An 11383-nucleotide genomic window follows, 5' to 3' on the forward strand; every position below is an offset into this window, starting at 1 on the left:
AAACTATTAAGAGGGGACTCACTGTTGCTAAAACAAGTTTTGCTTCATTCCCTTTTCCCCTTTTTCCTCTTTTTTTTTTTTTCTTTTTTTTTTCCTTCTTACACAGAAAATGCTTTGTTAGAAATTTTTATTTTAGAAGGTCAGATTTCTCTGCAGTTTATTCTGAGAAAATGCACAGTACCCAAAACGTTACCAGCAAGTCAATGGAGGTAATTCTTTTGCTTTACTCACATCTGCAGTGCTCAGTCCAGTTCTGGGCACCCTAGTACAGGAGACATGGACATACCGAAACAAAGATGACTAAGGGACTGTCATACAAAGAGAGGCTGAGAAAGATGGGACTGCTTAGCCCAGAGGAGAGAAACTCAGATGGATCTTATCAAGGTGTAGAAATACTTACTGGGAAAGAGTAAAGAAGGTGGAGCTAAACTCTATCAAGTGTGTTCCATACAATGACAAGAAGAAATGGGCACAAACTGAAATAGAAGAAACTACTGAAAGAAGTGATATTTTTAGGTTTTTTTTTTTTTTTTTTTTTTTTTTACAATGAGGGTGATAAAACACTGAAACAGATTGCCTGGATGGGTTTTAGACTGCTCATCCATGAAGATATTAATAAAATGACTGGACTTAGTGCTGTGTGAGCTGCTCCAGCTGACCCTGGTTTGAGAAGAAATATTAGACTAGATGATCTCCTAAGGATCCTTGCAACGTCAGCTGTTCTGCAATTTTTTGAGTCTGTGACTTCATTCCAGAATGCTAGAAAACTGAAATATGGTGGACTAGTTTGCAGTGTAGGAGAATTAATCTCAAGACTTTTTTCAGTCACTTGAAGCAGTACTTCACCCAGGGCCTCTCACATGGTATGACAGTTCTGTAACAACATGAGTTTAATATTTTCATCTTCAGTTCACTGCCTGTGTAAAAATTTCAGATAGTCTACTTCAAAGTCAATGGTTTTCTTCCATGATCTTTTATTTGACATTGAATATTAGTTTCATTTAAATTCAATTGCAATTCAATACAAAATAAACAGTTATCCAAAAATGCTTATAGTTCTCAACTACAGTATGATAGAAAGATTAAACCAGAAGTGGCCAAAGGGCTTTCAGAAGATACTGAGAAGCTAGAATTAGGAATAAACAATACAGGAATCCACATTAAGCATAGTATCGCTAAAATGCAGTACAAAAAGAAGCACAGGATGCACAGTTTTCAAAATTTCAGTCTTGAGTTCATTTTGATATGTTTGAACAAGACTCTTCATTTTCAAGAGGAGTGGGGAGAGAGTCTTCCTTCTGTCCATGAATATTTCTAGCTATTTTGTTCCACTCATGAAACAAGGGAACTTCATTAAAAAAAGAAAAATAGCAAACAGGCCGCAGCCCAGAAAAGAACCACAAAAAAAGTGCTCAGTGGATCTATCTGGACTTCCCACTTGTATTATAAAAGCCTAAAAATTGGTTTCCGATGTTCAAAATATAAGAAACAGCACTTTACAGCTTAACTGTGTATTTTCTCTTCAAGAGTACTCTATCTCATAGCATGAGTGAGAGAGCACTATTCAAACACTGCATTTATTTATCTTGACTTTCTGTTTCTTTGTAGATCTTACAGGTGAACAAGGTGATGTCCATCTTGTTTTATGTGATATTTCTTGCATATCTTCGTGGCATTCAGTCAAACAATATGGATCAAAGGAGTTTGCCAGAAGATTCAATGAATTCTCTCATTATTAAACTAATTCGGGCAGACATTTTGAAGAACAAGCTTTCTAAGCAGACGATAGATGTCAAGGAAAACTATCAAAATATAGTGCAGAAAGTAGAGGATCACCAAGAGATGGATGGAGATGAAAATATGAAATCAGACTTCCAGCCAGTTATTTCAATGGATACAGACCTCTTAAGGCAGCAGAGACGTTACAATTCTCCTCGAGTTCTCCTGAGTGACAACACACCACTGCAACCACCACCACTGTACCTCACAGAGGATTATGTTGGAAATTCAGTGGTATTAAACAGAACATCTCGAAGGAAAAGGTACGCAGAACACAAGAGCCACCGAGGGGAATATTCTGTTTGTGACAGTGAAAGCTTATGGGTCACGGACAAATCATCTGCTATTGACATTAGAGGACACCAGGTAACTGTGCTGGGAGAAATTAAAACAGGCAACTCTCCAGTTAAGCAATATTTTTATGAAACAAGGTGTAAAGAAGCCAAACCTGTTAAAAATGGATGCCGAGGCATTGACGACAAGCACTGGAACTCGCAATGCAAGACATCCCAAACTTATGTTAGAGCACTGACTTCAGAAAACAATAAACTTGTAGGCTGGAGATGGATAAGAATAGACACCTCCTGCGTGTGTGCATTGTCAAGAAAAATAGGAAGAACATAAATCTGCATCTCTTTGCTATATAAGTTATTACTTTAAATTATATGATATGCATGTAGCATATAAATGTTTATATTGTTTTATATATTATAAGTTGATCTTATTTATTAAACTTCAGCAAATCTACAGTATATAAGCTTTCTCTCTCAATAAACAAGTCTCTGCTATGGGCAACTCCAGATTTCTTTAGACTATGTTTGTGACACTGTCTGTTGGCAGAACACCATAACCTGACTGTAAAATCTGTGTAAAATCAGTATTCTTCATTCAGTATAGTCAAACCAGTGACAGTTATTTACTAAACTTGTTAAAAATCAGATTGGTGTCAAGAGTTGTGTACATATTTGTATCTCTCACTATACACTCACATTTAATTGGATTCAGTATCAACACTAAAACAGAAAAGAACTAAAATATGAGTCGTAGCCTGTAGCCGATGTTGTTGTCAGAGTCGTCAAGTAGCTGTAAAATACAATTTATCTTTATTGTGTCAGTTTTGTCAATGAAATGACCATTTTCCCTGTTAGCATTTCAGGATGATTGTTTATAATCCAGCAACCACTGTTGTTTTTAAAGCACATTAGTTTTGCAACTATTTCTAATGCTGACAATTAATCTTAGAAACAATATTTTAAAAATCTAAAGTGTTTGTAACTAAACTAATGAGACCAAGAGCAGATCTAAATGGATCATTAATACATAAATGATTATTTCTTCTGGATATAGCATTTATTGTGATTGACCTTTTCTTCTACACTAATCTATTATCTCATGATTAATTTTTACATCATTCTTCTCTGTCTGCATTTTAAAATTAGAAACAAAGTCAGTGTTGTCTTTATGTTAAAAAAGCTCTTGGCTTAAGAATTATAATAAAGAAAGAGATTATATCCTAGGATGGCTATCAAAGCCACACACTCATATGAAACTGTTCTCCTCAGTAACACAGTCCTTGTTTTAAATGGAGGGAAAATCGAGTGGAAGCTCACAGCAAACCTGGTACCTTTCACAGAGACATAGAAGATTTTCTTTTTGAGCCATACTTTCATTAAAATTCAGGTAAACCATAGCTATAATAGAGTTATTTACTCACACAGGTTTGTGGTTAGGGCAGGAAAACTTGCTAACAAATACCTCAAATTATTTTTTGCATCACCATGTACTTCCAGTGGGGACACTAATAATTATTCTACCTGAAGATAAGGGCCATTCTGCATTAGCTATATTATGCACTGGATGGTATCTTACTGTGATAAAAGTAAATCAGAATCATGTCATAGATTTTGGTCAACAGAACTAAGATTGAACCACATAAATTATTTGTCCCTAGCTAATTCTTAATCCACAATCAGTGCTCAAAACAAAGCCCTTCAAAAAAGCAGCTATAGTGGTCTTAAATTTTTACATTATGGCTTTCATTGCTGTTGCATGTTACACATCAGAAGTGAAAATGAGATCAGAGTATGCAAAATATGGTGATAAGGTGCCTTTATTCATATAATTTTCACTATTGGAGAATCAACTTTGAATCTGTAACAGGTGATCAATGTAACAAATTGTGTGGTCTCCCCTAATCCCTTGCAGAGAGCCCTACACATCATAAAATGGACAGGTTTCTCACGAGCAGAAGCAAGGGAATAGCTGACACTGAAAACTAGGCTGGAGCATGGAGGTGTAATTCTGGAGGGGAGGCCATAAACAAAAAGTTTTTTTGAGAATTCTCTCAGTTTTCAATATGAAGCCAGGGTATTTACCTCAGAGGAAAAGTAATCACCTCAATGGACTAGAAGCTAACTTTGCTTCAAGCAGTAATAGCTTCAGTTTTAGTACGAAGGCAATGGTTAAAAGGGAAGAGATGATATAACAAGCAATTCAGTATCTAATCTGTGATTAGATTTTTTTTCTGAATTCTCCCTCCTTGGAAAACAAACAAAAGAAAACCCTCAACAGATCTTGTGCTATTTTTATTTTTATTTGTAACTGTAGGTTACAATAACCTCTGACTATCAATTTTTCTGTTTGTGAGGAGAAGCATATTTTTAAGAGGACTGTCCCACTGAAAAATTTTCCAGGTTAAAAATCTAATTTTACATCCAAAATTTCCAAATAGAGATTATTTTCAGATATAGTGAATAGCCGAGAACAGATATTGTCATCTATTATTGACTTCAGAGGTTTTCACTCTTCCATGTATCAATTTGGTCTATATCTATATAAGAAGAGCATCCTCTGAACTTGGATAGACACTGTTGCTTACATCCCATTAATTGGTGACTACATTGTTCCTGGAATGTGGATGGTGCTCTTGTTCACATCACTATATATCCAGAGACAGTATACTAGATACAGGTGAGAATGTATTATTAAAGCAATGTAATTAAAATTAGAATTGATTCTAATCTAATTATTTCTACCACTGAAAATGATCATTCCTCATAGGTCTAAAGAAAACAATTTGCTATTTTAGTTAAAGAAAGTCATTATAATTCTTAACATCACCAATACATTGAGTGTTTTCTAAGTGCCCAGCAAAAACACATCAAAGCAAATATAACACCAATCATCTGAAACATATTAAATAGGAAAGAAACAGGGAGCATAAGGTTATGAGATCAGCTGCCTCTTTCTTACCTCAGTATAGAAATGAACAGAAGTGTTACACTTTGGATGTGATCCAAATTCCATCAAAGTCAACAAAAAAAATACTGTGGGGAAAGCTGCATCAGGCCATCATGGAAGAGAAACCTGCAGATCTCAATCAGAGAGCAGAGCAATTGCACTCATTAGTCACATGTTCTTGTAAAACCTGTGTACACATAAGATGCTGTATAATTTTGTAACAAGTTTGTAAACAAAGCCTGTAATAAATTTGTTAAAGCTTAGTTCTGTTTTGCCTGTAGCTTGGGATGATTTTATTGTCAGCTCCAGTGATGGCACACTGAATTAAAAGTTCCTTATCTGACATTTTCATATGTTTAAGTAGTTAAGAAAACACTCAGCTCACAATACTTATTTTAAGTATTTTGAAACTCATTCCTATTAGGCAGTTTCAATATTCTGTCAATATTATTTTGCCAATAGATCATTATAAACACACGTTTTATTTAGCTTTTCTCCCAAATGACTGAATGCTATTCTGAAATTGCCTTTCTGTGTCAAAGTAAATTTTCTCCAGTTTTTTCCCAATTTTTTTATAGTCCATTTAGCAACAGTAAAAAACACTCCTCTGAGGTTTTGGGAAACCATCTGCATTTATTTTATCACCTTTGAACATGTGTTCGGGAATGCAGTATGTGTAGAGAGTTTACTGCTACCAAGAGATTTGTGCTGCTGCACCAGGAAAAAACTTTGACTGTACAGAGAGTGCACTAAAAACTACTCTGCTTATACTCTATAATTTCAGTGCTATAGCAATCAACATCGCTATACATTGTGTATTTGGAAACAATACCAAACAAGAAATAAATTTGACTGGGAGTCCTAAAATTAAGAATTTAATGGTAATGACGTGATATTTCTGTCCTTCCAGTAGATGCATTTACACAGTAAAGTAAAATGCATGACTATTCATTTCATTTAATAGAAACATTGTGGCAAAATCAATGGGATTCTATGTTCTCCCTGCTTGGTACATGTATTTAATTCATGAAGCATGTGATGGTGGGGCCAAGGGAGAATGAGGAGGTGAGGATAATCAGCTCAACAGCTTGTGAGAAGGGTGGGAGCATTTTTAACGTGCAGAGGGCTTATTTTCAAAAATGCTTTGCCTGTATTTTGTTACAGCAGATGGCAGAATGACGAAGCATGCGCAGACGTAGTGTAAAAAAAATCAAGCTGTGTAAGGATAATGAAACCTTTCCCTAGGAGAGTCTGCTATTCTCTGTCCCTGTAGATCTGTACAGTTTTGTGCAGATTTTCTGAGAGTTTAGCAGTAACATTTCCATTAAATTCCATAACAAGAATCTGTGTCAGAAAAAATATATCTACTATTTTTTTTCTGGAATGTCTTAAATTCACAAGTTTGATAATTTTATTAAACATATATATGTATATTTTTAAACAAAAGATGATTTGGTACTTCTGATCAACTGCAAATGGTAATACTTCACATGAAGATCTCCAAGTACAGATTTCTTCTGTTTTGTTGATGAGCTTTGAAGCCAGCAGCATGTGAAAGCCATATTTTCACTATAGAACTGACATTTTGATGTCATGATCTTATATTTCTAGCCAGCTTGATCACATTTTGAAGATGTTCATTGTACAACTAGCTGAGAACATGAGCAGCCTTCTCTAAATCATGCTTGAGAAGCAGCTGTGCGTATGTTGGTTCTGTATGGAGCAAAAAGAGAGAGAACGTGACAGAACTTTATACTGTCTTTTCATTCACTTTCCCAAATCTCCTAGTCTCTTCCTTGAGAAGCAAGTTACTTAACCAAGGAGTAGGTAATCAAGAGTGGCTTCTTGTTTATCTAGGGGTTGAGAGAGAACATAAAACTTTGACACAAGTACAGTGGGTGCCTCGTGGTTCACGTTTCTTGTCTGCCCAGAAGTGGGCCTTTCATGAACTTGAGTAGTCCTTCTGTAAAGCAGTGCTATGACTGCAGAATGTTGTCTAACCCTCTCTAAAACAGAGGAGCAGCAGATGCCCTTTCTGAGGATGTTGCTATGATTTACTAGTGCCACAGAGAAGAGAGAGAACACTTGGATACTTGGATTATTTGTAAATCATGTCAGATAATTTGACATAATACACTAATATGCTCAGGGAGGCTTCTAAGGGAGATGAAATGCTGCTTTTTTCTGACTGAATATATTTCCATGGCAGGTGAGAGAAAAACTGCTGAGAAGACAGGGAGTCAGAAGTGTGGTGTTGCAAAAGTCTCACAGAGTTTTAGGAAGGTGGGGTTGAGGGACTATTCAGCTATAATCTCAGGTGAAAGAGTCATTCCTGATATTACAAGTGTTAAATAAACGCCACCAGATCATCTGAAACACTGATTCAAAATGAAAATTAACCTCTTTTAATTGAGATCAATCCTCCTGCGTTAACTAGGAATTAACTATACTCAAAGAAGACAGAAGATGAAGTTTTGCTCTTTGTTATTCCAGTGCAACCCTTGTTGTCAGCACTTTGGACTACTAAGCTGTTAAGTCAGGGCAGAATTTGACTAAATCCAAATTGAATGTGAAAGAGTTAGCCTAAGTTGAAAGGATTATCTACCATGCAAAAAACCCCAAGGTTTTATCATCAGTGTCATAAAAACTGTTGAGTATTCCATCTAGTTCCCTATACCTAACTTTTAAATGGTATTTTAACTACTCAATATGATCAGAACACAAATGTTTAGCAGCAAATGAAAAAGAAATTAAATAGCAGCATGTTGTAAAATACTACGTCTAGCACTGTAAAAAGGAATCAACAGAAATTATGTTCTCTGTGTCTGAGAAAGGAATGTTAATACAAATCTTAATTTTGCTTTATACATATTATTTTGTGTAATAAGCATCTTGCTTACTGCTTGTAGACACTCACAGTGTGTAATCTGGATAAGGGAGTAGAAATATGCCTCTAATCTTTCTGGACCAAGTAAAAGTTGAGAAGTTGCACATTAGTGTAGTAGATAAATGTGAGATTGAAATATTCTGCTTCTCAGGCTCAGAGATTAAATATATTTTAAAATATTGAATGGCAGTTTTGTCATGTTATTACAAATACCTTCAGCCAGATTCACATGTGGCACAGCCCACTGCTCAGATGGAACATACTTCTTTATCTTCGTTTTTGTACACACTGACTAAATGTGATCCCCATTAAGTTTGGAAGACAGAAATTTGCTCATTTCTACATTGCTGATAGAACATAAACTATCATCCCAGTATATGAGACAAATTACAGGTCAGAACATGGTTCCTGCATTCATGCCCTGAGGAAAACCTTCCAGGAAGGGAATTTTTCAGTGCTAAAAAAAGTTCTTGGCTACCAGAGCCACAGTGTCTGCGCTAAGATACCACAAAAACTTGTGTTTGAAGTCTTAAGAAGGCAGAACTCTTCAGACTGAAGAGCTGAAAGGTAGAAAGGTGGAATGTATGACATAATAATTACTACACTGTTTCCTTGAAAACTAAACTCCTCAAACATGTGAAACAGACTGAATAGCCCTCATGATCTCCTGATCTCAGAATCTGACTAAGAGGCACAGGTCAATAATCTTGGCTTCTAGAGACTTGGCATCAGGATATGGTAGTTGTTCTAGGAGAGGGTAAGGGTGAAGAAATACCTTCTTCCACTATAATTGGATAACAGCAAATATTCAAAACAGAGTTCTTATGGAAACAGCCTAGTCTCAAACTCCCATGTTTTCTGGATTGCTGCATGCAGTTTTCTCAGAGGAATGTGAGGGTATTGGAAAACAGAAGTTAGAAACAGGAAATTTCTCATTCAATAACTTTTTTTCAGTGATCTATTTTCTTTTCAGCTCTCCTCTTACTGTATTGTAGCCCTAATACAAAAATGTGTGGTGATGTTTTCTGTTCTTTTCTGTTCTGAATTCCACTGCAAGGGAAGAAAATAGCTGCAGTGCTATGCCTGGATTGAAGAGTATTACTTAATGTTACCACTTATCTGTGGTTCTTTCCTTTTTTTTTTTTTTTTTTTTTTTTTTTTTTTAAATATGCCATGGAGACTAGTGTGGGTCAGCAGCACAAAACGCGTATTTCCTGCTCACATTACCCAAGGCAAGGAGAGAGTGAAGTCAACTCCACCATCTCCAAGGTGGCGGAGACAGGTCTCTTGTCTCTAACAGTGTAATCTTTGAGTAGAGAATTCACACCATCATTTTGTAAATCAGCTTTAAGAAAAATCATGGCACTGCTGTAATGATTTGGATCTTGGTCACAGTAAATGAAAGACTAAGAAGAAAGGAAATTTTTTTGCATTTTTGTTCAAAAATTTTCTATTTAACAGTTTCATTTGTATCCAGAATATCAGAAAAAGATAGTTCAAATAGCGGAAAATGCTTAAGTCACCCATATGATTTTAAGGGAACTAATAAATACATAGCAGTTCTGATCTCATGAAGGCTTAATGTCTGAAGTTCTTACTGTCACAATAAAGCTTGGAATCATGCCTGTGACATTTTAAAGCAGGTGGTGAACTCTGAATTCATTTTTTGCATACCATGTAACTACTGCCTGTGGAGCTACATGATGAATACCAATATAATTACTTAGTATTATAGATTACAGGAGCATTATACTATGCTGCAGAAGCATTAAGCTACAATTGCTTTTCATGTAGAAGTATCACTGTCAGAACTCAGACTGATTCATTATAGCTCACTAAGTAAACTCAGGGGCTTTCTGTGGCATAAGATAAATAGTCTCCCCTGAGAACCACCATACACAGCAGTTAAGGATTTGCCTCATCCAAAATTGAGTTTATTTCTTGCTTCAGATGTAACTTCATTGGGCTTTGTTTTGCTTGAAGAAATGTTAATTAAGAAATTCTGCTGCCAGGGATATTTTCATGCTTCAAACATGTACTATGTTTCTGCTTATAATCAGGGTAACCACTCCTAAAAAATTCCTCTCTTAAACCCGTAATCCCACTGCCCATCTGGCTGTGGGAGTGGCTTATAGATTTATTCTTCAAAAAAATACGTAGTCAGGATTTGCTGAGAACTAGTTCCATGATTCGGCTGCACTGAAGGGGATTTGGTTCACTCAGCCTGTTTGCCTATGTCTTTGTCCAAGACAAGATAGCATTTAATCATATGCTCAATTTTAAAAAGACAAGTAGCTCTCTTGAAGTTGATAAGATTAACTATGATTAAATTAAGCACATGCCTAGATGGACCAGGACAATAATAAGGTTTCAGATTATATTACTGGAAATAATAGTGATTCGGGAGAAAAAAAAAAAAAGACAACAAAACAGCTCACTCAATCAACCGAAACCAACAAAACAACAGAACAAGAATGTGAGCAACCCTCATAGTTCCCATCTCATAAATATTGCTTAAAATATCTGGAGTGAAAAAATAAAAGAAGAACAAGTAGCCTGTAAGCATTTAGGAACTGATCCAATATCCTTGGACATTTTCAAAAAGCTCCATAAATTTCCAGTGGATCCTGGATCATGTGCTTAATAATTGAAACATTATCATTATAATGATATAAATTTATAGGATAAAAGACAAAAAAAGGATATATTAAAAAAACTAGCCTTTTTTGTTGTTGTTTAAACAGAGAATAGAATTAGCAAATAAAGTAATAGCTATAGTGCAGTAAAGCATGTGTTTGGCAGTACTTTAAGAATTCTTACTTGAAAACAATATTCAAAAAGACTTGGATATGAAAGCAATCACCTGGACTGGGAACTTGTTGAAAGAATAAGATGCACATGCAAAGAAAACTAGAAATGTGATGAACCAAGGAGAAGAAGCTATTCAGTGCGTAAATGCAGAAACAGCTGTAGATCTGAAGTAAAATTACCAAGACCACCTCAATGGTTAAGATGTTTCAATTCCATATTTTAAGGCAAATTGGCCACCTTCCATCTAAAAGTTGCTGTGAAAAACAGAAGGTGGTTTGGGTAATTATTTGAGATAATTTCTTTGCTTAGTGACTCTTTAGTCGTTTAGATGTTTAGAAGGCTGCTACAACTGCAGATGTGAGATGCAGAAATAAACTTCCCCGCATTTTCTTTGAATTTACTCCCCTACATTCATATGCGGTATCCTAGACTTAAGCAAGTTGCTATAATGTTTATAAAATAAACACCTTTCTCAGTCTTTGGTAGATGGCTCCAGTAGCTTATGAAAGCTTTTAAGCAAACACGGAAAGATGAGGGATTTCTCCAACATGAGATAGCATAGCTAGAATTTAGACTTAAAGGGTGTTTGGCATAAAAGTCATATTTTTGCCCTCTCATACTGTTTGCCCTCTCATATTGAATGTCATTTACCTACAAAAGGATCTA

General features: G+C 35.6%; 1 protein-coding gene across 2 annotated transcripts in view; it reads left to right on the forward strand.

Annotated features, from left to right (window-relative positions):
* The window catches only part of NTF3 (neurotrophin 3), a 60886-nt gene extending 57817 nt beyond the window's left edge, over nt 1–3069 (forward strand). For both annotated transcript variants that reach the window (XM_042890049.1, XM_042890050.1), the window contains exon 2: nt 1609–3069. In XM_042890049.1, the coding sequence (XP_042745983.1) occupies nt 1609–2403 (795 nt within the window). In that variant the 3' untranslated portion in view covers nt 2404–3069. The remainder of the gene's footprint in view (nt 1–1608) is intronic.
* The last annotated feature ends 8314 nt before the right edge of the window (nt 3070–11383 follow it).

Source organism: Lagopus leucura, unplaced genomic scaffold (assembly GCF_019238085.1).
Source record: "Lagopus leucura isolate 7727_CA_CO unplaced genomic scaffold, USGS_WTPT01 Super-Scaffold_100159, whole genome shotgun sequence".
Lineage (NCBI taxonomy): Eukaryota > Metazoa > Chordata > Aves > Galliformes > Phasianidae > Lagopus > Lagopus leucura.